At 38.8% G+C, this 27,863-nt stretch overlaps 1 protein-coding gene across 13 annotated transcripts in view; it reads left to right on the forward strand.

The window, feature by feature from the left end:
• The window catches only part of agtpbp1 (ATP/GTP binding carboxypeptidase 1), a 336,033-nt gene that overhangs the window by 289,152 nt on the left and 19,018 nt on the right, over positions 1–27,863 (forward strand). For 2 of the 13 annotated variants that reach the window (XR_011354825.1, XM_069929807.1), the window contains exon 27: positions 23,969–24,043. The exons of 10 other annotated variants lie outside the window; for them this stretch is intronic. Coding sequence is in view for 1 of the 3 variants with exons in the window: in XM_069929807.1 (XP_069785908.1) it covers positions 23,969–24,029 (61 nt within the window). In the remaining 2 variants the exon portion in view is untranslated. Of the gene's footprint in view, positions 1–15,038; positions 15,161–23,968; positions 24,044–27,863 lie in introns of those variants that run through there. One more of the 13 variants, XR_011354830.1, reaches the window with a different exon arrangement.

Consider the following 27,863-nt stretch of genomic DNA (forward strand, 5'->3'; position numbering starts at 1 on the left):
CTTTCATTTGTAGAATTATCCTTGTGAACCTTCTCTGAACCCTCTCCAACACCAGCACATCTTTTCTTACCTGCAAGTGTACCTTCAAGGTATTCTGCACAAGGACTCTGAGGTCCCTTTGCATGTGAAAATTTTTCAATTTTCTCCTCATTTATTTTTTCTACCAAAGTGCATGACTGTACATTTTTTGACATTGTATTTCATTTGACACTTCTCTGCCCATTTTCCAAATCTGTCCAAGTCCTCTGCAGCCTCACTGTTTCCTAAACACTACCTGCTCCTCTACCTACCTTTGTATCATCTGCATATTTGGCCACAAAGCCATTCATTCCATAATCTAAATCATTGATATACAATATAAACAGAAGCGGCCCTTATTTTGTCATAAGCCCATGAATGCAGACTGTTAAAGTTGCTTTAATACAGTACATTTTTGATTAACCAAAAACCGATCAACCAAAATTCTAAATATCCAAATGTATAATTTTCAGATGAGACATGATGACACAATTTGAAAAAAATGTACCCACTGAACTCAAGTGGGCCTACAGGAAATCAGTTTTACAAAGGAGACATTTGTCCACAGGTTAAAGGAAGGAAAGGATAGCACTGATTTTCTTTATATATAAATTCTTTTTTTCTTGTCATGAGTTACTTCAACTTTGTGATAAATCGCATTGTGTCATTCTCAGAATTTGAATTGAATACCGCGTTCTCTCCCCGCTCGCCCACCCAAGCCATGCTCTCTCCCGCTCCCTCTCCCTGATCGCCTGAGCCACACCCTCTCCCCGATTGCCCGAGCCGCTCCCTCTCCCCGATTGCCCAAGCCGCTCCCTCTCCCCGATCGCCTGAGCCGCTCCCTCTGTTAAATACCCTTTCAGCAGGGTTGCTGAAGTTCTGCTGGAGGACAATCCCTGTGTAATCTCCTACCACTTACAGCTGAGGTGAGACGTTGCACTTCTGAGGTAGGAGCAGGGATCTCAGGCTCCCAGACAGGATTGGTGATGGTGGTGGAGAGGTGTTAGGGATCAGAGACAGCCAATACAAGTATTCTCCTGATGCTACTGAGCTGCTTTAGAGAAAATTCCCAAATATCTGAAAATCCCCCAAGATAGATCCGGTCCCAAGCATTTTGGATAATCAGAAATGTACTGTATTTTATATTTTCTTATGATGTAGAAGGAGGCTGATCTCCCTCTCAGAATACTCCCATCAGTTCCATCCCCTGATGGGTTTACACTCCTGATAAAGCCCTCAGGCCCTAAATGTTGACTGTCTTTTACTTCCTCTGGATCTGTGCAACCTGGTGAGTTTCTTCAATATTTTTGTGGACTGCGCAAGACCCCATCATTTCCTTTGTTTACCACCTTGAGTTCCATCCCCCATTTGCTTTCCTGTAACTTATTTTCTCTCATCTGCCCATCAACACAAAATTTAGTGAATAAGTTTCCATTTTTGACCTCTGTATAATGGGTTGAAGTATTTTCTAAATGAAATAACCTTTATTTACTCTTCTTCAGCTACATAAAGAAGTCACTCAAACAATGTTCATTAAATATTGATTAAAGAGTCCATTGCATAATAATGAGGAAGGATACCCCAAAAGGTTCTTAACACTAGGCCTCATAGTTAAAACTTGAAAGCAAAAGGGGAAGATCACTTTACTTGGGATGCCACACAGGCCTCCTTCAATTGGCATGGTATACAGAAGTAGATGTGTTGAAAAATTGTTGAGACTTCTACGTGTAATTAGGGGTATGGAAATTGGGGATTTCAACTTCCCTAATATCAAATGGGACTATTTTGCTGAGAAGAATTCAAATAAGTTGGATATTTTAAAAGTTCCAGGAAAGCTGTTTGAGCGAATACATAGACTATTGTATATAGAAGGGTCAGTACTGAATCTAATCTTAGGGAATGAAGCTGGGCAAGTGGTTGGTGTGTTGGTGTGAGAACACTTCAGAAATGGTGATCATATCTATGCAAGTTTCAAGGGGAAGAGCTTGTGTGAAATTAAGGACCTGGACTTTACGGGTGGGTTGGGGGTGGGAGTGTTGGTCTTTTATTTTAATCATAAGATATGTACTTAGGAAAGTGACTCGCAGGTAAGTAAGCCAACAGCAGACAAGTGGGAAATATTCAAATCTGAAATTCATTGTTAGAGTTCAGCGCCAACGTGTTCCCATAATGGTGAAAGGAAATTATGGCAACTCCATGAAGCCCAGGATATCGAAGGCTGATTTGGCAAAAAAAGCATATGGTAAGTGCAGAGAATTGAAAGTAGACGAGGCCCTCTGGAGTGTAGAAAATTAAAAATGTGCTTGAAAGAGATGATGAGGACAAAGAGGGAACATGAAATATCACTGTTCATCGAGGATTTTAGTGAGGCTTTTGACAAGGTCCCATGTGAAAGTCTGGTCCAGAAGGTAAGATCACATGGGTAATACAAATAGAAAAATAAACTGAATGACTGAAGGCAAAACAGTAGATTCAAACTCAAATAAGAATTTAATTCACAGAAAATCACTTACCTAGGAATATTTTCTTCTTTGGCTTGGCTTCGCGGACAAAGATTTATGGATGGGTAATGTTCACGTCAGCTGCAGGCTCGTTTGTGGCTGACAAGTCCGACGCGGGACAGGCAGACACGGTTGCAGCAGTTGCAAGGGAAAATTGGTTGGTTGGGGTTGGGTGTTGGGTTTTTCCTCCTTTGTCTTTTGTCAGTGAAGTGGGCTCTGCGGTCTTCTTCAAAGGAGGTTGCTGCCCGCCGAACTGTGAGGCGCCAAGATGCACGGTTGGAGGCGATATCAGCCCACTGGTGGTGGTCAATGTGGCAGGCACCAAGAGATTTCTTTAGGCAGTCCTTGTACCTCTTCTTTGGTGCACCTCTGTCTCGGTGGCCAGTGGAGAGTTCGCCATATAACACGATCTTGGGAAGGCGATGGTTCTCCATTCTGGAGACGTGACCCACCCAGCACAGTTGGATCTTCAACAGCATGGATTCGATGCTCTCCATTGCAAGCAAAATCTTCGCTAGGATTCTCCTAAATAGAATAATACCTAGTGTCGCCGAAAATGTTCTAGGAATATTTTATTTGTTAACATAATACCAAGGAGCATTTGATAATGGGCTGATAAAGGAGCTCCAAGCAGAGCTGTACAAGTATCTGTTTGTTGAAACTGAACATCATAAAAAGGATGTTTGGCCAGGATTTCTCCAGTAAACGCAAGCTATTCTGCTTTGAATGGCTGAAAGGTGCATTAGTAAATGCCAGCAAATTTGTGACTTTGCATTTCTCTACCTTGCAAAACCTTGATGATGCTGCTAATTCAGGATGGCATCAACTGGTCAAAACACTGTGAGTAGGGAAATGTGTAAAGGCTTTATGGTTTTCCTCCACGCACACCAGAAGGCCTTTAAAGTATTTGCATGTTTTTATCACTTACGAACCTATTCACTTTTATTTGCTACAATATCTTATCCAGCTCCAGGACACCCAAGACCAGAAAGATTTAAACTTCTGCACCTAGATAATGAGAATATGGATGAAACACCATAAAATTTTGCCCATATCTTAAAATCTTACCAAATGATTTATTGGAAATACTCCACAAGACACAATAGTGCTTAAGTGATGGGATAAGGTCTGTCATAGTAATATAGGAGCAAACATCTATTTTCTAGTTGATGTTGGAGCTCAGGGCATATTAATGCAAATCTTTATCTTAGAGAATTAAAAGCAGTGCAAGTTAATTCCTGGCTTAAATGCACAATGTGAGTGGGAAAAAAAAATTATCACATGATATGTTAATTTTCAAGGAACAACAATAAATTGAATTTATTTAGCATCCTCTGTACTGGAATATATCCCATGTTATTTTGATAAATTAAATAGACAGCTGGTGGGATGAAAAAATCAGAAGACTAGCACTAAATTATAAAACATTTTAAAGCAGAAAATTATTAGGTAGGATGTAGATAACTTGAATCATTTATTATCCACTAGACTTCACCCTGTACCATTGAGATCCCATTACATTTTCCTTAGGAAGTATTAGCCCCTTGTATCATTATTTTCAATTATTTAATTTTACATAATCACAAGTTAATTAAGTTGCAATTGTTATAAATGTTCAAAATTGCCTGGGTATTCCACTTTCATTATGTGACAGTATTATTAAGTATTCTAAATATTAAAGTAGTATTCAGTTCATTCATCAATATATTCTCAGCTCTGTATCTGAAGAATCATGTGGTTCAGATACTCATTTGATAATTTTGCTATCAATAAAAACTCTGAAATGAATCTAAGCATGGAGAGCAGGAATAATGCCAATATTTGCTATATTAAGTCAGATTTGAAGTTGATAAAATGATGCGAGTATTCTGAATAATACTCATTGCACAACTCATTGACCTAAAACAGTCCTGTTTTAAACCTTTATTTTGAGTTTTGAGTCTTGAATTTTTTTTTTCAGTTTTGGCTCTGTTAAATGTATGTAAAGATTCTGAGCATGAAGATATGCTGCCAAATCTCCAACTAACTTTTGAACTCAATTATTTGCGGCGAAGTAATTGAAAACAGATTAGGATTTGACGGGTTTTAATTAACGAATGTGAAGGATTATATAGCCTGTTTAGGACAGATGTTGGAGATTGCATACCATGCGAATGATTGACCTACAAATTACATAATAATGCAGCTGTTTTCCCTGAGCAATAATCTCTTTCTGTTGTTTAGTTCGTTAGAAGCTATAGTTTCAATTCCCAATAGTATGTTTTGATTTACTTCCTTAATACGGATTTTACAATCAACATATTTGATGTTGGATGAAACAGTGAGTTGCACTTTTCCAAAAAATTCTTGTTTGCTGAACAAGGTTTACTCCTCTCCAATTTTTTTTTCAATTTTCATGAATGACTTTGTGAAGTAAATAATGTTGATTTGTATTAAATTCCTGAAGTGGAAACTAAATTTTTGTATACCTGTTTGCAGCAATGTTTCAAAAAATGTAAAAATTTGTGTTCTTTTTCTGAATGCAAACAGCTGTAGGTAAGGAACCATGAATTGAAATAAATTGCAGATGTCATATAACGTTACAAAATGCTTCAGTTTAGTAGCCTTCAGTTTAATAGCAGAATGAATGATGCAACCAATATCTCTTTCTGTAGTTGACAAGATGTCGGGGAGAGGAGGTAGGGGTAGTGATATGCAAGTCATTCAAAGATCTTATAATGTGTTAAACTGTTTCTCCTGGCAATGTATCAACTAGCTTTCACCACCTTATTTTGTATACCTAACATTTTTTTTTGTCTGCTGAAGTCTGGAAGAGGACTTCATAGAATGCATCCGTGATAGCTTTCTTGAGTAGCATGTTAAGGAACCAACAAGAGAAAATGCTCTCCTGGATCTAGTGTTGTGCAATGAGATAGGTAGAGTAAATGATGTAATAGTCAGAGACCATCATGGAAATAGCGATCATAGTATGATTGAGTTTCTCATTCAGATGGAAGGGGAAATAGTTAGATCTAAAACTAATATATTGTGCTTAAACAGGGGTGACTACCATAGGATGAGGGAGGAATTGGGCAGAGTGGACTGGGAGCACAGGCTAATTGATGAAACAGTTGAGGAACAGTGGAAGATTTTCAAAGAAATATTTTGTAATGCTCAACAAAAATATATTCTGGTTGGGAAAAAGGGCAGCAAGGGAGGGAAAAATCAACTGTGGTTAACAAAGGAAATAAAGGAGAGTATAAAATTGAAGGCGCAGGTGTACAAAGCTGCAAAGAGCAGTGGGAAACTGGAAGATTGAGATAACTTTAAGAGACAACAAGGGGTTTCAAAGCGGGTAATAAGAAATGGGAAAAAGGATTATGAAAGTAAATTGGCACAAAATATAAAAACAGAAAGCAAAAAATTTTATAAATATATAAAACGGAAGAGGGTGGCCAGAGTTAACATAGGACCCTTGGAGGATGAGAAAGGAAAACTGGTAGCAAAAAATGTGGAAATGGCCGAGGCATTGAACAAATATTTTGTGTCAGTCTTCACGGTGGAAGACACATCCAGCATGCCCAAGTGCAGAGTTAAGGATGCGAATGTTGGGGAGGGAGGGCCTTGATAAAATAGTTATTACAAAGGAAGTAGTGATGGAGAAACTAATGGGACTAAAGCCAGACAAATCACCTGGTCCTGATGATATGCATCCAAGGGTTCTGAAGGAAATGACAGAAGTTATAGTTGATGCATATACCAAAATTCCTTGGATTCTGGGCAGGTCCCGGCAGACTGGAAGACAGCAAATGTCATGCCACTTTTTAAGAAGGGATGTAGGCAGAAGACTGGAAATTATCGGCCAATTAGCTTGATGTCTATAGTTGGAAAAATGCTTGAAGCCGTCATTAAAGATGAAATAGTGAAACTTTTGGAATGAAAGGGTTCAATCAGGCAGATGCAGCATGGTTTTTGAAAGGGAAGATCTTGTTTGACAAACTTGTTAGGATTCTTTGAGGATATAATGGGTGCGGTGGATAGAGGGGAACAGGTTGATGTTGTATATTTGGATTTCCAGAAAGCGTTTGATAAGGTGCCACACAAGAGACTTATCAGTAAGTTACAGGAAAGTGGAGTCCGGGTAAGTATATTGGCCTGGATTGAAAATTGGTTGTCTGACAGGAGGCAGAGAGTCGGGATAAGTGGGAGTTTTTCAGGTTGGCAGAGAGTGGTAAGTGGGGTGCCGCAAGGGTCAGTGTTCGGCCCACATCTGTTCATCATTTACATTGATGACTTGGAGGAGGGGACAAAATGTGGTGTAGCCAAGTTTGCGGATGACACCAAATTGAGTAGAAGAGCAAATTGTAATGAGGATGTGGAGAGTCTGCAGAGGGATATAGTTAAGCTGGATGAGTGGGCAAATGTTAGTAAGTGTGAGGTTATCCACTTTGGCAAGAAAAATAAAAGAACTGAATATTATTTAAAGGGTGAAAAACTACAGCATGCTGTTGTGCAGAGGGACTTGGGAGTGCTTGTGCATGAATTGCAAAAAGTTAGGTTGCAGGTGCAGCAGGTTATTAAGAAGGCAAATGGAATGTTGGCCTTCATCGTTAGAGGAATTGAATTCAGGAATAGGGAGGTAATGTTGCAACTGTATAAGGTACTGGTGAGACCGCACCTGGAGTACTGTGTCCAGTTCTGGTCTCCATATTTGAGGAAGGATATACTTGCTTTGGAGATGGTCCAGAGGAGGTTTACTAGGTTGATCCCTGGGATGAAGGGGTTGACTTATGATGAAAGATTAAATCATCTAGGATTGTATTCGCTCGAGTTCAGAAGAATGAGAGGAGATCTTATTGAAACATATGGGATTATGAAGGGTATGGATAGGATAGATGTAGGAAGGTTTTTTGAGCTGGCCGGGGAAACTAAAACGAGAGGACACAGTCTCAAGATTCGGGGGAGTAGATTTAGGACAGAGATGAGGAAAAATAGTTTTTCCCAGAGAGTAGTGAATGTTTGGAATTCTCTAACCAGGGAAGTGGTTGAGGCTGCTTCATTAAAAATATTTAAAATTCGGTTAGATAAATTTTTACGTGATAGAGGAATTAGGGGATATGGCGAGAAGGCAGGTAGGTGGAGTTAGGTCATAAATTAGATCAACCATGATCTTATTGAATGGCGGAGCAGGCTCGATGGGCCATTTTTGGCCTACTCCTGTTCCTACTTCCTATGTTCCTATGTTCATACCGTAGAATGCTCAACAAATCAAAGAAGCACAGATCACACAATTGAACATATTCCCAGTAATGAAGCTTCTTATAAACTTAATATTTGTGGTATTGGAGTTTTGAAGGTTATTAAACATAAGACTAACATAGCACATTGAATAAAACTTAGGGGCAAAGAGTTATATCAGTAATGCAGTATGAAATCAAAGGTCAACTGCTTGTCAGTTTTAAGTTTAGGCACATAACCCAATTTTCTATTTCCCCCCTGCTTTTTAATCAGCTGATCTTTCCACTATATCCTTTGTATAATAATTTTATCATACTTTTACTTCAGTAACAAACTGCTGCTGTGTAATGCAGTGCATTTTTAGTTTATGACCAGCCATCCATATTTTTTCCTGTTCTGGACAATAATACTTGTTGATATCTTTTTGGTTCCATAACACAAGCTTAAAAAAAATGCAACTCTTCAAAAGAACAAAGTCAAGTCCTACTTTAATTTTTAGCTGTAATGTTTAATTAAGAGAAGCATACTACAAAATATTTTCATTTTTAAATATTTTTCTTCCGAGTAGCAAGAAAGCCTCCGACTGTCTACGTTCTAAATCATGATTTATTTTGCAACATAAAAGAATTAGTTTTCATGACCAGATGACCTTTGGCAGATATTGGGATGGAAGATGACTTGCTTCCCATCTAGTTATGTGGGCTGAGGAAACGACTGAGACTATTGCAGGAACCATAGGAGGAACTTGATGCAAGGGGAGATGGGCAATTTGCGAAGTGGTCCCTTCAATTCACCACGAATGCAAGGCTTTTGTGTACTCCTGATGAATGGACTCAAGATTCATAACACCATCCTGACGGTTTCATCCTTTAACTGGTTATCAGCCATAGATCCTTGGGAAATTGGGTTGTTGCATTTTCTTTCAAGAAAGTTTTGAGCAGATTCTTCCATCTTACAAATTATCACAGACTAGATAAACAACCCACCACAACACCATGAACCACTTTTAATGAAAACATATTAACTAAAATGTTTGAATCTCCATTTTGATTTGACTATTTTGAGTAATTGATCTGGATCTGTCACTATCGTTCAATGCAAAATAGATGATGCAATAATTTTAATTGATCATCAATTAAACTGAGTAGGAATTGACACTGATACAGCACTAAGGGGCTTTCATCATTTAGATTGCTCAGCAGCGGTCAAACAGCATTCAGCCAAACTGATAAAGGGATCATTTGCAATTCAGCTATTTGAAAACTGTTGAGAACAATATAATCAATATTTATTGACTTTGACAGAGTGCTTCATCACTCTAAATGGTAACCAAAGATCTTATTTAAACAAATGGGAATCAGTGCCTTATTATTATAGTTTTGGCCAGAAAAATCAGTTAAGGAAAATGTCAATGGCAATCACTTTGGAAGTAGTTATTAACTTTTAGATGTGTTTCTAGATTTAAATACCAAATTAAATTTTAAAATAAAGGCTGCCTCTTTTTCCAACTAAAAGGAATGCTAGTAATTTATGTTTTGCACAAACATAACATTTCAAATCTATATTTATTGTATATTTTGTGAAATGCAATGTTTTTTTTAAACTGGAGTCCTTCAGACTCCAAAACTCTTAATTTGCCACAGATGCATTACCAACTGCTCCTCTCGACAGGAAACCTTTTCACTCTGTTCAATAATGGAGTCCTTACGAGTATCTGAATAGATCTCACTGCTTTCCAGAATTATAACTGTGATCACTAGCAAGTCTGCTGATAGTGTAGTCAAAGTGAATATTTACCCTACGAGGTCAAGAAACTAGAATTGCTTTTCTCAAATATTTGTCAAATAGAATTATGCAACTTAAATTGCCAGACAGTTGCAGGTTTAAAGAAAACTACGTCCATTCCTAAAAATGTCGATTGTTTCCCTTGCCAAGATTTATACCCAAGTCAAGTATTTATCTGCCTGTGATAAAAGGTTTGAACATTTGCAGATCAGAAGTTGGTAAGAAGATCAATTTTCTTCTGGTACTATTGGTGAGGTAAGTTTTGTGTATATTGACAAAATAATTAAATCTATAATGTTTATAAAAGAAAGAATTTAAATTAAGATGCCTTCTCATTATCTTAAACCTCTGAGTTTCTTTTTGAGGGTTTAAAATTAGTGTTGAAAGTCATCCGTTAAGAGGAGGAAAGATTAAAACAAGAGGACATGAGCTAAGAATTAAGGGGCAGAGGTTTAGAGGTAACATGAGGGGGAACTTCTTTACTCAGAGAGTGGTAGCCGTGTGGAATGAGCTTCCGGGAGAAATAGTGGCAGCGGAGTCAATTGTATTATTTAAGAAAAGGTTGGACAGGTATATGGATGAGAAGAAGATGGAGGGTTATGGGCATTGTGCAGGGAGGTGGGACTAGAAAGGGGTGTTTGGTTCGGGATGTTATATGTTATGTTATGTGAACAAAAATGGGATGAATGAAGGATTAACCTGTGGATAATGGTTGAGGAAAGATTGCTGACCAGCACACTAAGAACATAGAACAGGGGTGGCCAACCTTTTAATTTAAAATTTTAAAAATGCGTCCGTGCCACCCAATTAAACTTCACTCTTCGGGATGGATTCATGGGCCAAAATGACCTGTTACCATGCTGTATGTCTATATTTAAAAAATTAAAATTGAAAGGTTGGCCACCCCTGACATAGAACAGTTCAGGCTCTTCAGCCCACAATCTTGGGCCGACCTAAGACTTGCCACTATTTTTCCTCACGTGGGTAATTTTATATTGTCTGAACATTTCTTTAGAGATGATATACCTCTAACTAGACAGTTATCCCTTTATAAAGTGCTAGATTGTAACATTAATCCACGACTTTCTGAATCAGAAGAGTGTCAAAATAAGATGTCATTTGAACTGTGGTCTTTAAAGTTCTTGAATTACAATATACTTTAGGTATATTCCCAACTGAATTTTACTTTCTAACCTATAGAAACCAAAATGGCAGTAGAAAATATGGATTCAAATATACCTATCCCTCGTGATTTATGGTTGTTTTTCTATTTGTATTTGCTCTTGAAACTGATGTTCTTAATGAAAATCTTTGTAACTTTATTATTATATTGCAAGCTGCCCAGCATGAATATTGGTTTTTTAAAATCTGATTTTTCCATCTAATGGGAACCTCTCAAAGTTGTAAGATGACATCATGTGACTAGAATAAGCAATGTTCAGCAACTATTTAATAAATATTTATGCATAAAGTCACTGTCTTCCATATTCTTTGGGTAGTATACGATACAAAAACAAAACGGTGGCGTACGAGGTTGCAGTGGCCACTTCGGCTCTGTGCAACGCTGAAGTCCCCAACCCATTATGTATTGTGTATGACCATGTAACACATAGAGAAACTAAGAACTATGAACTGGTCTTACAAAGTAGAGGATTTGATTGGTAAGATAATGAGCAGTTTTAATATACTGAATGAAGGAAGCCAGACTGCAGTAAACTGCGGAGTGGATCGCTGAAGATGCATGGGAGGTCATCGGAAGCACTGTGTGAGAAGACAGAAGCGTGGCAAGTGTTCTCGTACTGTTGGGAGTTAACCCATTCAGAGCTGTGCTCCTAACGATCCTACTCTCAAACGTAAGATCACTGGAGAAGAAAATGGATTACCTGAGGGTACATCTGAACCACAAAGAACTGACAGCCTGCTGTGCTCTGGTGATAACAGAATCATGGCTCCAGGACTCCATTCCAGACTCGGCAATCCCACTAGATGGCCTCATCTCCCTCAGGGCAGACAGAGATACTGCTGCTTCTGGCAAGACTCAAGGAGTGGGGTTGTGCATTTACATAATTTACATCATGTAAAGACATTCTGCTCAGCAGAGATAGAGTACCCATGGTGAAATGGAGACCCTTCTACCTGCCCAGGGAATGCTCAGCCACGCTGATTACTGAGTGTGTGCTCCTTTTTCAACAAATGAGGGTAAAGCAATGAAAGAGCTTTATGCTGACATCTGAGAAACCCAGATGTCCTACCCTGATGGTACCATCCATAATTGTAGTTGGCGGCATCACTCATTCCAACCTGAAAACTATTCCTCCACAGCATGTCCATTTCACTACCAGAGGAGAGAACACCCCAGATGGGATGTACATCAACTTTCCTGGTGCGTACAAGGCTGCCCCTTTGCCCCCACCTTTGTTACTCGGATCACATATTCATTCTGCTAACCCTACCATACAGGTAGCTGACAAAGCTAACAAAGTCAGTTTGCAAGAAGATCAGGATGCGGCTGTGGGGGAGAGGGGCATGGGAGCCACAGCAGCACTACCGGACTGTTTTGAGACGACAGTCTGGAACGGTTTCAGGGAGGTGGCCAGCTACAAAGATGACATAAACATTGAGGACTTCATGAGCTTAATGATTGGCTACATTAGCAAGTGCATCAAGTTCGTCCCCAAGATCAAATACTGCACAACCAGGGTTAACCTGAAACCGATACTGCCTTCAGGACAAGGGATAGATGGCACTAAGATCAGCCAGGGCTTAACTTTCCTGTGTAATCTGAAGGCAAAATGTGGATATGCACAGAAGATCTATTCTCTGCTGTGTGATATTTGTGACTCGAGGCACATGTGACAGTAATAGACCACAAAATAATCTTGCAAGTCAAAGACAATGTCACTTCCCTTCCAGACAGACTGAGCTCCTTCTTCGTGTGGTTCGAAGAGAAAATTAGTTGATGCCAAAAAAAAGCTCATTCTCCCCCCCTGATGAATGGGCCCCTTGTATAGCCATAGCTGAGCTGAGGAGAACCCTATCCAAGGTGAACCCACAGCATACATAGTCAGGTACTGAGGGACTGTGCAGACCAAATGTTGGAGGAACTTATGGACATCTTCAAAATGTACTGTAGCAGTCCAGCATCCCTGCAGGTTTCAAGACAGCCACCATTATCACAGATCAATGGTATCAGGCTTCAATATCTTCTGCTCAGTGGCACTGACCTCCACCATTATGAAAAGCATTGAGCGTCTGGTGATGGAATGCATCAAAGCACACCTCCCAGAGACACTGAACCCATTTCAATTCGCCTATGGATAGAACCTTTCCACTGATGATTCCATAGCTTCTTTCCTCCAGTCCATCCTGACACACATGGAGAATGATACCACAGAGACCAAGCTGCTGTTTATTGACCAACTCAGTGTTTAATAAGGTAATTCCCCAGAAGCTGGTGGAGAACATGTCCTCACTGGTACTCCACATCCCTTTCTGTAACTGGATTATGGACTTATTACAGAAAGGCCACAGTCTCTCCAGGTTGGCAGCAAAATGTCAAAAACCGCCACTGACACACCTCAGGCTTGTGTGCTGATCACTACTGACCTATGACTGTCACACCAGATTCAGTTCCAACGGAGTCAAAAAGTTTGCAGATGACATGACAGTTGTTGGCCTCATCAGCAATAATGAGGTGGAAAATCGTGTGAATAACAACTTGAGTCTCAATGTGGACAAGATGAAGGAGATGATTGTGGACTTTAGGAGGTACCTTCCACTACACATTAATAGCTTTGTAGTGGAGAGAGTAGAGAGCACCAAGTAATTCGGACTCCACTTAGCAAGTGACCTATCCTGGACATACAACATCTCACTTGTCAGGAAGGTGCAAAAAGGGCTTCACTTCCTAAGAAGCAAGGCTACCAGCCACCATCCTGCCAACTTACTACATGAGCTCTATCAAGAGCGTTCTGGCTGGCTGCATCACAGTGTGGTACGGTTGTTGTGTGGAGCATCAGATTTGAGGTCAATCTACAAGACCATAAGAGCAGCAGAGAGAATCATTGGGATCTCCCAATGATGGGATTTACCGGGATCGTTGTCTAAAGGGAGCTTACAAAATCAGTAAGGACCCTTTCCCCCTGCACACACCATCTTTCAATTACACCCATCAGGAAAGAAGTACAGTAGTATCAGAGCCAGGACCACCAGGCTAAAAAAACAGCTTTTTCCCATGGGCAGTGAGACTGCTGAACAACTGATGAATTGCTCATACAAACCTGTCATTATTCAACTATTTAGCAATAATATTTATTTTATATTTGTATATAGGTACTGTGCATATGCTTCATTTGTATGTGGGTTGTGTCTTTATGTGTGTTTGCAATGGTGTTGCACTGAGAACTAGAAAACACTGTTCCGTCAGGTTGTACTTATACAATTGGATGATTAATAACTTTGAAATTGAACTTGTTTAGCATGTTTAAGACATCAAGAGTATTAATGCTGGCATGTGTATGAGATACTATGGCTCACTGCAATACTAACATTTGCATATATTTTGTATGTTCTATTTCAGGGAAGTATAAATAGTAATGCATGTTTTAGTTGACTATCCATTTCAGTGTAACTTAAAGAACAGTACTTGGGCCTTTACCATTAGTCCGCAAAGTTGATTTTGTCAGTTTTTATTTCAGTTGGCTCTCATTGATCTGAAAGTTCAACGATATAACAGCATAAGAGAATCCTTTTCGATGATAAAATCCTGAATCAGAAGGTGTTACTGTTTTCATTTTATGGTGTATATTGGCCTTCGTTGACAGTTATCCTTGTTTAGAATGTAAATTCTGACTTCTGGCTGGCAGTTGAAAGGTGTAGAAGCAAAGATCAGGAGCTCCTGCCTACTTTCTATTTTTTCAATCACTCTATATTCACCAGAGTGATACAGATTTTGCATTTTGCTCTTCTTTTATTTGTGTTTGCCTCAAAATGGCTACAAGAAGTGGTAAAACTGGGGGGGGGGGAAGAGAAGAAACGACAACTAGCCTAACAATAGAGGCTATTTCTGAGCTACTGAAGCAACTCAGACAGGTGCTAGCAGCTGACTTCAAAACTTTTTTTTAACTTGCTAGAAATCAAATTCAATCAAGTCTGGGAATTAATGGATGAGTATGGCCAACGCGATCATCTCCAGAGCTCACTTCAGATGATCTGAGCCAGCGTCTTAATGATTTACAGGATGTTTGCTCGAACCTGTGAGAAAATAATTCCAAGCTAATGGCTAAAGTTGTTGACCTGGAAGGTCGGAGCAGACGGCAAAACCTACGTATCCTGGGCTTGGCAGAATCTATTGAAGAAGGGCACCCTACAAAATTCTCCGATATGTTATGCGAGGTTTTTGAGAATGAGACACTCCCATCTCTGCTGGAGACCAATAGAGCTCACCATTCATTGGTACCTAAACTGGCTCTGGAAACAACACCACACTTGGTTATTCTCTGTCTATCTCGCTATTAGATAAAGAACACTCTGATTTGTGAGGCTCAGCAGAGAGGGAAACTGAAATACCGTGGTCAGCAAATCCAGGTTGTGGAGGATTACAGTCCCAAAGTCCTGAATCAACAAGCAAGTACCAGGAGGTAATGTCAGATCTATATAATCAAGGACTCAAGCCCTCCCTGCTATATCCTGTATGACTCTGCATCACTCTCCTTTACGGGCATAAGAAGTGGCTGTCCTTAGTCAACGAGGGATGGAAGTATATAGATGGCCTTCCCTCTACATTGCACCCATTGTAAATGTCTCCTTTGTGACAGTGGCTAATTGATTATTATTACTTCTAATTTTTCCAGCCTATGTCATGCAGTGTTCCCTGCCTTAGTAACTTTTTATGGGATAAAATACCCACTTGAGTTGTAGTCACATTTGTGCTTTCCTCTGCCTTGAATTTAGTGATCTATTCAGTTTCTATGAGAAAATTATTGAGAAAGTATATACTTATTTTTTTTTAGTAGTAGTTTATATTTCTATTTTATAGTTTACGTTCCAGAACTACATAAGAAAGTTTAAGAAGAATTGTTTTTTTTCTTGCATGGTGGTACTTCCAACAAAGTTAAATGTTGTATTGAAAGAGTTAAATGTATTGTGAATAACAGTAATGGAGCTGAAGATGATGATTCGTGGAACAGGAAGATTTTTGGAGGTTTGGAAATGGGTATTTTAAGAGCTTGCTGCTGTGTTTTTGCCTGCTGTCTTGGTTTGGGGTAGAGGAGAGAGGGTTGGGTATTTCATTGTCGTTTCTGTTCTAGGAATCTATACTAACATTGACTATGCAGGGTTTATCTCTATTCTAGTATTTGTTTTTTGTTACTGTCTTGAGGCTGACACCTGAAGTTTTGATATAATTTGTGCTTACCAACCTACATTTTCAACCAGGGATAATGGATAGCCTTTTAAAGTTTGTCAGCAGGAATGTCAAGGTCTAAATCACCCTGTTAAAAGAAGGAAAGTGTTCTCACACATTAAGCAACTTAAAACAGCAATTGCTTTTTTACAAGAAACACATATTGTAGCTCTGATAATTCTCGCCTCATGGTGAAGGGAGAAGCATTTTCACTCCATTTTCCAGGCCAAAGCTGGGTGGGGGGTCCTCAATTCTTATTAATCAAAATATTCCTGTTATGCTTCACAATGTAATATCAGATTCAAACAGTAATTATATCATTGTATCAGGGAAGTTGTATAATAAAATGATAGTTTTTTCTGACGTGTATGCCCCTAACATGGATGATGTGGGGTTTTTTGAACATTTTTTCTTCCTTACCAGATCTGAGCTCATATTCTCTTGTGCTTGGTGGGGATTTAAATTTCTGGTTAGATCCTGTGCTAGATCTATCTTTTTCTAACCCTGACATAATGAGTAAGTCCGCCTTACTTATACAATCCTTCCTATCCAATTATGGTATCTCTGATGTATGGCTTTTTTTTCATCTAAATAGAAGAGTTTTTTTTTCTTTTCACATGTTCACCATACCTTTTCTAGGATAGATTATTTTCTTATCAGCAATCAATTAATCCCTTTGACCCGCTCTGTGATGATCAAAGTATAGTGATATCAGATCACACCCCTGTTGTATTATCTATGATTTTTCCTAACCTCCCTCAAATAAAAAGATACTGGCATTTCAATTCAACCCTATTGTCAGATAATGATTTTGTGAAATATTTGGAGGAGCAGATTACCTTCTTTTAAAATACAAATACCTCAGTAGGTACTGTGGTGGATTATATTTTGAGATGTTTTTGGGAGATAAATTGGTAAAATTAGAGTAGGTTACATACATACACACACTTTAAAACAGATCTTATTTGAAATACTGAAGAATTCATATTCAGTGACTTTACAGAAACTATGGAGAATGCTATGCACATCTCACAAGTAGATGCTAATTGAAATGGTGTCATTAAATGAATAGGCTATTGTCTTGGAAGAATCAGGTTGTCTGTGTTGGACCTTTGCAAGGCTTTTGACTTCTCTGCAAAGTGCTCACTCATAGGTTATTGAGAGGTTTGTTTATCTAAAACAACAGATGGACTAGAGGACTGACTCCTATTGTTTGCTGAAGAAGGAGGGGATTTTGCAAGTGAGAGAGAGGACATGTAGCTGGCAGTTGGAATCTCAGAGAGAGGGAGAGACTGAACTGTGTCAGCCAGGAGAAGCTTGTTGGAACTGAAACAGAAGCATCAGAGTGGCAGATGGCTGGAAATACTATCTGTCTGATGTTTCTCTTGGAATAAGGGAACAGAAAGGAACTCTGCTAGTATGAAAGAAAGAGGTTATCATCTGGAGAACCCTGATGGGGCAAGTTTCATCAGCAAGACATTGAAGTGATTAATTGTGGAAATCCTGAAACAACACATCTCTCTCTCTCTCTCTCTCTCTCTCTGCAAACCTACAAAAACCTTCCTGACCGGTAAACATTTACCTTTCGAGCACCAAAGCCTGGTGAACTTAATACATGTTAAATTCTGAGCAAAGTATAAGAATTGCCTGCAACCAGTGAACTTGGAAGAATGAGAAGTGAGATTGAACTTTGAACCAAAGAACTTTTCTTAAATTTACATACACATTACATACACATGCACTTAGAATTAGAAGAGGGTTAAGTTGGGTAGTTAAGTTGATAGAGATGAGTTAAAGTTTAATTCTGTTTTCATGTTTAAAGATAATTAAAAACAACTTTTATTTAAGTAACCATTTGTTGTGGTGAATATCTATTGCTGCTGGGCTTTGGGATCCTTTGGGCTTGTAGCAATACCTCCAGCCTGATGGTTTGGATCCTATGAAACCCTACGTTAGGGGTAAATTATTTCTTATACCATGATTATGAAAAGAAAGGCCAAAAATCAAATTTAAAAAAATAGAACATCAAATTCGCTCCAGGTAAAAGCCCAGAACTATATAAAAAGCAAATAGAACTTCAAACTAAATTCAACCTCCTTTTGCTATACCCAATTGAACATAAAATTTTGAAGAGTAAGAGTTTGTTCTATATCCATGGTGACAAACCTGGTAGGTTATTAGCTAATCATTTGAGGGGATTTGAAGCAAAACACCAAATCACAAAAATTAAATTGGATTATGGCAACGTTACATTGAATCATTCTATGATTAATGATACATTGAGGAATTTCTATTCTTGACTTTATACTTTTGAATTTCCAAATGATGACAGTTTGATGGAGAATTTCTTAAATCATCTAAACATCCCTGATAATAAAAAGAGATTAGATGAACCTATATTACAATAGGAAATGATTGCAGCTATCTCTTCATTGCAATCTAGAAAATCCCAAGTCCCTGATGGGTTTTCTGTAGAATTTTTTAAAATGATCCTCTTCTTTGCTTTCATCTTATCTGTGCTATCTGACTCGTTAAAACAAGATAAACTTCCAGCATCATTCAAAGAGGCATGTATCATTCTTGTTGTAACAAAAGGTAAAGATCCAACACGGTGCTCCTCCTATAGGCCAATCTTTTTATTAAATGTTGATATTAACATTTTGGCTAAAGATTTGGACTGTAGATTGGAGAATATTTTGACATCAATTATATCTGAAGATCAAACCAGATTTATTAAAAAACTGCTACTCTTATTTTAATATGTGTCGCTTATTTGATATTTTGTACTCACCATCCAATGCCGTTCTTGAATGTATTGTTTCTCTAGATGTGGAGAAAGTGTTTGACTGTGTAGAGTGGAAGTATTAATTTTAGTAACATCCTCAAAAAACTATAAGATTTGTTAGACATGATCTACGACATACAAAACCATGCTGATCACTCGGAATCAAACACTGGCTTTTCAGTTGCCTATTCAGAGCCAGCTCTTCAGCGCTTGACGTCCTGTTTTGCGGAAACTGCCAAAATGTTTGGCCTGGAAGTCAGCCTGAAGAAAACTGAGGTCCTCCATCAGCCAGCTCCCCACCATGACTACCAGCCCCCCCACATCTCCATCGGGCACACAAAACTCAAAACGGTCAACCAGTTTACCTATCTCGGCTGCACTATTTCATCGGATGCAAGGATCGACACCGAGATAGACAACAGACTCGCCAAGGCAAATAGCGCCTTTAGAAGACTACACAACAGAGTCTGGAAAAACAACCAACTCAAAAACCTCATAAAGATTAGCGTATACAGAGCCGTTGTCATACCCACACTCCAGTTCGGCTCCGAATCATGGGTCCTCTACCAGCATCACCTACGGCTCCTAGAACGCTACCACCAGCAATGTCTCCGCTCCATCCTCAACATTCATTGGAGCGACTTCATCTCCAACATCTAAGTACTCGAGATGGCAGAGGCTGACAGCATCGAATCCACGCTGCTGAAGATCCAACTGCGCTGGGTAGGTCACGTCTCCAGAATGGAGGACCATCGCCTTCCCAAGATCGTGTAATATGGCGAGCTCTCCACTGGCCACCGTGACAGAGGTGCACCAAAGAAGAGATACAAGGACTGCCTAAAGAAATCTCTTGGTGCCTGCCACATTGACCACCACCAGTGGGCTGATATCGCCTCAAACCGTGCATCTTGGCGCCTCACAGTTCAGCGGGCAGCAACCTCCTTTGAAGAAGACCGCAGAGCCCACCTCACTGACAAAAGACAAAGGAGGAAAAACCCAACACCCAACCCCAACCAACCAATTTTCCCCTGCAACCGTATCTGCCTGTCCCGCATCGGACTTGTCAGCCACAAATGAGCCTGAAGCTGATGTGGACAATACCCCTCCATAAATCTTAGTCCGCGAAGCCAAGCCAAAGAAGATATACCATCTTTAAGAACTTTCCATTAATTTACTCACCATCAACATCAGACTTATAGTTTCTATCCTTTGCTTTAATCCTTACAGGTACATAAAAACTCTACACTCTCAGAACTTCTCCTTTGAATAGCCTCCATTTATCAGCTACGTTCTTCCCTGAAAATAACTTATCCCAATCCACACCCTCCAAATCTTTCCTCATCCCCTCGAAATTTGCTTTCTTTGAATCAAGGATCTCAACCTTTGGCCTACCTCTATTCTTTTCCATTACTAGCCTAAAACTAATAGTATTATGATTACTAGACCCAAAGTGTTCCCCAACACAAACCTCTGTCACCTGATCTACCTCATTCCCTAATAGGAGTTGCAATTCTGCCCCTTCTCAGGTCGGTTCTTCTATGTATTAATTCAGAAAACTTTCCAGAACAAACTTAACAAACTCTACCCCATGCATCCCCCTTACTGTATGGGTGTCCCAGTTAATGTTCGGAAAGTTGAAATCTCCCACAACTACCACTTTATGTTTATTACAAATTTGCTCCTCTAACAGCCCATTTGGTGGTCTATAATACACTCCCATTAATGTACTCATGCCTCTGCCATTCCTCAATTCCACCCAAATAGCCTCATTCGACTCTGTCATATCGTCCTATACATGGAAGAGTAAGCACCCTCAACTAAATAAAGTTCATCTTCAAAAATCTAAAAGGGATGGAGGTCTAATTTCCGATTTTACTACTGGGTGGCCAATATATCCAACCTTACATTTTGGTTATACTTTCATACCAAGTTGACTATCCATTAATGGTAGCAGTGGAGTTGAATTCTGTTTAAAAACTTTTTCATTCCAGCACATCTTGGATCCTCACTTTGTCTTTCCTTAAACAAATCAATTGTTAAATCTGGTAATGAGGCATACTGTGGGAGTATGGGCTCAGTTCAGAAAATGTTTTGGTATTCGTGGTTTTTTGCTTTCAAGTCTTCTCTTTCAGTCTTTACATGATTCTGCATTTCAAGTATGGTCTAGAACAGGTTTTGAGTGTTTTAGAGATCTTTTTATTGATAACAGTTTTGCATCATCTGAACAACTTTCTGAAAAATTCAACCTGCCAAATAGTCATTTTTTTAGATATCTGCAAATCAGGCATTTTCTCCACTCTCAGTTACCAAACTTCCCTGAGATATCTGATACAAATATTGATGATGTATTTCTAAGTTTACAGCCCTCACGAAAAGGTTTAATATCTGTTATCTCTGATAAGTTGACAGGTTTAAGTCATGCCCCTCTTGTTAAAATCAAAACTGCCTGGGAGTAGGACTTAAACCTTTCACTGTCAGATGAGATTTGGGATTCAATTTTTAAGTTGATTAATTATTTTTCCTCTGTGCTCATCACTTTCTGTTGCAATTTAAAATCTTGCATATGGCTCACATGTCCAAAGCCAAATTATCTTGTATTTATTCAAATGTGGATTCCTGTTATGACAAATGTAGGAGAGGTGAGGCTTCCCTTATTCGCATATACTGGATGTGTCCTCGCCTCGAAAAATACTGGAGGGATGTTCTCCAAACCTTATCCCAAATCCTTAATTTAAATCTGGAACCCAGCCCTTTGATTGCCCTTTTTGGTACCACTGGAGAAAACAATATTTGTTTAACTCCAATCAAATGTTGCACTCTGTCCTTCACCTCTCTTTTGGCTCAACATGTGGTATAAGATGGAGGGATGCTGCCCCGCCTACCTATGCTCAGCGACTAAGGGATGTTATGTCTTGTTTCATTCTAGAAAAGATTCACAATTCAATTAGTAATACAAACAAAAAGTTTCAAAAGGTGGGGGGACCTTTCCTGAATTACTTTCAAAACCTTAGTTAAACCAAGGCCTATTTTTTTCATTCATTTTTTTTCTCATTTCCTTTTTTTTAAATTCTTCTCTAAATATAAAATCCAACTTCCAGCAAATTAATGTGTAACTCCAGGAACAAAACATTATTTTAGTTATAAAATTCCAGTTTGTAGATGGGGCGAAAGAGTTGAGGGCTTTTTGGGATAAACTTCTAAGTTGTGCTTGCATAACATGGATGTGCTTTATAAATTTGACAATTTTGTTGTCTTCTTTCATTTTTGACATCTACGTTGTGCACTTTACAAATTTTCTGTATATGCTTTGTTTATCCTGATAAAATTCAATAAAAATATTATTTAAAGAAAATGCAAATTCTATGTTCTGGAATCTGTGTGGCTGCAGGAGCACTGGAGGCGAATCCGTGGACACACAGTGACTGAAGGAACTCTTTTGCTTCTCTTCCTCTGACTGTAAGAGGCACTTTAGGCAATTTCTGCTGATGGCGAATCTGTCTGCCTAATGGCAGACGAAAGCAAATTTTGTGTAATATTGCACTGTCTTTATTACATCACAAATTATAATTGAAAGATAAAAATAAGGTGAGAATTATGACTTTAAAGGATGAATTATCTCATTCCCCTCTATCTCTTATCAGACTGTATAACCTGAGTCTGGATGGCCAATCAATAGAAAAGTCTTAACAAGTGTGTGAAATTTCTATATTAAAAGTAGTAGAAGGCTCCACCTTGGCACACTGCACCAATTTGTCCTTTCACTGGTCCTGATCAAATGCCATTCACCTATGAGCATCTGCTTCAGCCAAAATTGGTTCCTCACCAGAGTGGAAAATTTATGTCACAAACTGTTGTCAAAACAAATAATGGAAGAAGATCTTTTCCTCTTTAAATTACACAATTGATCTTTGGCTGATCTCTTCATTATTTAATTGAGTTTGAACTGTAAAAATAGCAGGATCTATTTGCAGTAAATGCATAAATCTACCATTCAATGGTTCATAATGTAGATCATTGAAGCCTACAATTATAAACATTCCAAAACAAATTTGTTATTGCAGCCGGACTGCATAACGTAGAAAAGGTAACTAATCATTCTTTGGCATGCCCTTCATACATGTTTTCCACATATATAAATGTAATTTTTTTAAATTTAAATTTTGGCATACAGCACAGTAACAGGCCTTTTTGGCCCACGAGCCTGCTCCGCCCAATTGACCAACAGCATAGTACTTTTTTTTTTGGAGGGTGGGAGAAAACCATAGCACCCAGAGGAAATCCATGCAGACATGGAGAAAGTATACAAATGCCTTACTGACAGCATGGGATTTGAAACCCTGTCTTGGTTGCTGGCACTGTAACAGGGTTGCGCTAACCACTACACTAACCATGCCGCCCTGCCTGTTCTAATGCTTTTACAATATGGAACAGTTGTGGCTCAACGAAAGATGCCTAACTGGGAAGGATATCAATAGACTGTTGAGGAGAAGACAAAAAAAAATGCTGCCTGGACTAAAATTCAGTATCAATGAAGGCCAGTAAGCAAGGTCATATACATTATGGGATTACATTCAGATTACTAGCCAACAGTCCACAGTTCAGTTTGGTTCCAACATTGGAGATAATGAATCTGACATCTGACTTCATTGCCAGACATTGCACCAAACTAAATGAGATTGTTTTTTTTAATATTTTATTTTAAATTTTCATCCACAATTCTGTCAATTAGAAAGTTGTAAATATAAACATCAGACATTAGTCATATATAATAACAATGTATTTGATCCCCTCTCCACCCCCCACAAAGGTCCCCGATAGGTCCCCAATAAAGAAAATAGGGAATAGATATAACAAAAGAAACAAAAAGAAAGTGAGGATTACCCTAGAAGTACTTTTCACAGCATGATATCATATATGTAAATATATTTCTTAAAGAGGATAATTATAAAAAAATGTCTCAAAATTAACATTTAACAATGAATACAGTCCTCCATTTTACAAAGTAGTCTCATATTAATCTCTTTTCATCTCCTAGTATTCCTTATCAATTCATTACATTTTTAAAAACTTTACTTATATATTATAAAATACAAACATAAAAAAGAAAAACTCTTACAATAATAAATCATTGTCAAAATACATAATAGTTCCCTACTATCCCTTACCCCTCCCCTCTTGTTATCTTCTTGTTATCAGGTAATGAGATCTTCAATGTAGCTGGTTAACAAAGTACAAACTTGTAACCTTTTTCCCAACCAGATTGAACTCTTCTTCTGGTCAACAATTGTGTACTAATAACTGGGTAGAAGAGAACCCTTGATCCATGGTACTCAAGTGAGTTCTTTCTTGTTCTTGCTCTTTCAGACGCCAAGGCTAAGATTTTTTTCTTTATCTTGATATTTTAAACTGTAGACCGAGGTTTTTCATCTGGTTGTGGTTGTGCCATTTCAATTTCAATAGGACTTTCAAATTTGTTCAGCCCTTAGAACTTTAGGTATCCATCTTTGTAGGAATCAAATTGTATCTTGTTTTTCTTCTCCCTCTTTCAAACCAACAATTTTAATATTTTTTCTACTAAAATTTTCTTTTTTGTCAATTTTTTCCAAACATTTCTTCCTTTCAATAGTTCCCACTATAACTTCATTCTCAGATTGCCCCACACCCTCCTGTACATTTCAACCTTTGCTTCAACTTCTTTAACTGTATGATTTATTTTACCCACATCGTGCATCTTTTTTTTCCATATCAGCTCTAAGCTTGATAAATTTTGTATTCATGTATTTTACTTCAGACCTCAGATATAGTATTTCTTCATTTATTTCTAACATATGTTGCAGTATTTCTCTTACAACCTCCTCAAATGGAGTCCCTTTAAATTTATTCTCCCCTGTAGCCTCTTGCATGACCCCATATTTAAATTGCTCTTGTTCTTGAGATACCTGTATATCTTCTTCTTGTCCTTCTTTAGTAACTTCATCATTATCATCTTCTGGCTTCATCACTTCTTCTATTCCTTGCAAGATACAAACTAAATGAGATTGTTGCTGAAGTTGTCAACCTGATTAAAAGAAAAGGATCGCAACTGTTGCCTGGAAATGTGCTTATCTTCATGCACTGCTGTCAATGGACACACACCAGCTGTTTAGTCAAGAAGTAAAATTCTTTTTACTTGTTTAAATCTAAGATCTTTTAAAACTTTAATGGGTTTAAGTAAATTTAATTTTAATATTTAAAAAAAAAAGATTAACTTTAATTTTTTTCAGTCTGATCAAAGAGCTATCAAAAGGTTAACCATATAACCATATAACCATTTACAGCACAGAACAGGCCAGTTCGGCCCTTATAGTCCATGCCGTAGCAAATCCCCACCCTCCTAGTCCCACTGACCAGCACCCGGTCCATACCCCTCGGGAAAATCTGGGCAATGGGGGCGGGAGAGGGCAAGACCTTGCAATCCACTGGCAGAAGACATTGGATGGCAGCAATAGTGAGACCTGGAGCTCAAATGGACCTGTGAGTCCTCACTAAGTTATAGAGTAGTTGGAAGAGTAGCATGTCTGGCAAACACAAGAAGTATAGAGAAAAAAAAATTACGTCCAAACTTCTAAGGCATGGTATGCTTTTCCTTCCTGAGCAGGAGATTAGGAAATAATTTTTCTGCACCCAGATGGTTGCAGGGCTCAGGAATTCATTGACAGAAAGAGCAGAATGGACAGAAACACTACATTTAAAGAACTGTTTTCATTCATTTTTTTGATCATCTGGGCTGAATGGCATTGCCCTGTGTCATGAGATGCATCATTCTTTACTTGCCAGTGCAATTAATGTAAGAGTGGGGAAGTCATCCTGTAACTGTAGGTTATATTAGGCTAATGCAGTCTCAGTTACCATATTATAGGAGGAAAGATTCAAAGGTGAGTAACATAAATGTTGATAAGGATAGAGACATTTAATTGTGAGGAACTGACTCAGCAGACTATGTGTAAAATGGGGGAAGTTGAAGAAATATTTTATTGAAGTACTTAAAATTATGAGAGGGCTTGATAGAATACACATAAGAAGGATCTATTTCTTGCAGCATCTTTGGGTGATATCAAGGTTAATTAGCTGGCAACACGTGAAGCCTGTGGGATTTGAATCATAGAATCAGAGCACAAAGATAAGAGGGCATTTGGCCCATTGTGTTGGTAAAATAGCTATCATTGCATTGCATTGTCTGCAGTTCTGGTCTCCTTACTTGAAAAATGATGTACTGGCTTTGGAGGTGGTGCAGAGGAGGTTTTGTTTTATTTTAATTCACCAGGTTGATTCTGGAAATGAGAGATTGAGTAGCATGAGAATATACTTATTGGAGTTTAGAAGAAGGATCTTATAGAAACATATTTTACACAAAAATAAACTTTACACACAATAAATTATTTACAAAGAAAACCATTCAAAACTTTTTCACACCCGAGTGTCATATCCATACATTTCCACCACTGCAGATTGGTACATTCGTTCTTTATTTAGCACTATTGCCACCACTGTGACCCCCCCCCACCCCCTGTTGTTTGAGGGACTTCCCCTCTGAAGTCAATTCCTCAAAGCCCAGTAGCAGGACTCCACACTGTAGTCCTTTTCCACAAAGCTCTTGCATTGGCTGTGCCAAGCCTCAGTGCATCCCTCAGCACATATTCCTGTAGGCTGGGATGATGTTTCCATGTGCTGAAAGATCAACGTTTCCAGTAGACCAAAATGTATCTTTCACCAAGTTTATGATTTTCCAGCAGTTCTGGATCTCTGACTCTGTGTGCGTCTTGAGGAACAGCTATAAATCAGAGAGTGATGCTGCTGCAGGAGATGAACCATGATAGGGACCCATCCCTTGCATCCTTCTCCACACACTCCTAACAAATTTGCATTCTGCAAAGAGGTGGGTGGCTGTCTCTACTCCACTGCTATAGTTCCGGGGACAATGTGGGTTGTAGGTGATATTCCTATCATACAGGAAGGATCTGAAGAACTCCTCTCACTGCCAAGTCCTGGTGCTTATTAGTGAGCACTGGCTCTGCGGCTTTCCACCAGATGAGCTGAATGGTCTGCTTAGGGAACAACCCTACAGTATCCATCGAGTCCTCGTCCCTCAGTGTCAGCAGGACATTACATGCTGAGCACTGACCGATAGACTTAGCATAAGGGTGTTTATCTGGAAAAACCTTTCCACAAAGGACAGGTAGTGTGGCAATGTCCATCTGACTTGGACATTGTGTGCATCGGGGCCAGACCTATCTTTCGCAATACTAGAACCTCAGTACCTAGTGACACTTGATGCCCTTGTACTATGGTTCTATGCACAGCCTGATGAAGTGATATATAAATTGTGAAAAAAATAGAAGCAGGAATGTTATTTCCACTGGCAGGGAAGACTAGAACTAGGGGCATAGCCTCAAGGATTGGGAGAGTAGATTTTGGACAAAGATGAGGAGAAACTGCCTCTCCCAGAGAGTAATGAATCTGAAATTCTCTGTCCAAAGAAACCGAAGACAGTCCTCATTAAATGTATTCAAGACACAGATTTTTGAATAGTAGGGGAGTTGAGCATTATGGAGAACAGCCAGTTAAGTGGAGCTGAGTCCATGGCCAGATCACCCATGATCTTTTTGAATTGCAAATCAGCTTGACAGGCCAGATGGCCTCTTCCTGCATCTCTTTCTTATATTGTTCTGCTAAGTTATATATGTCTTCCGGCCTTGCTCTTTTGGGGACCTTCATAATAAACTGCATCTCTGGTAAATCCCCTCAATGTTCTCTTTTCTGGAGAAAGCAATCTTAGTCTGTCCATTTTTTTTTTCTCTGTGTTAAACTTTCTGTAAGGATGTTTGCAATCTATTCTGTACCTGTTCAACCCTATTTCGATTCTAAGTGAGACCTGCACCAGTGCTAAGTATGTAAAAATACAATTAGGCACCTCTTTGTACTTAATCATGTATATTGAAATATATCCATTTTTATTCTGCAAGCCCATAACAGTGAAAGATTCCTTGTCAGGTCTTAAATGAAAAGTTCACTTTTTGAGTCTTAAGGGCACTTACCAGAGAACATTTATTGACTGAAATTAATTTCCGAAGCTACTATAGCGTTCTTGTTGAGGAATGGGGCAAAGATGGATTTC

Source organism: Narcine bancroftii, chromosome 1 (assembly GCF_036971445.1).
Source record: "Narcine bancroftii isolate sNarBan1 chromosome 1, sNarBan1.hap1, whole genome shotgun sequence".
NCBI classification, from domain to species: Eukaryota; Metazoa; Chordata; class Chondrichthyes; order Torpediniformes; family Narcinidae; genus Narcine; species Narcine bancroftii.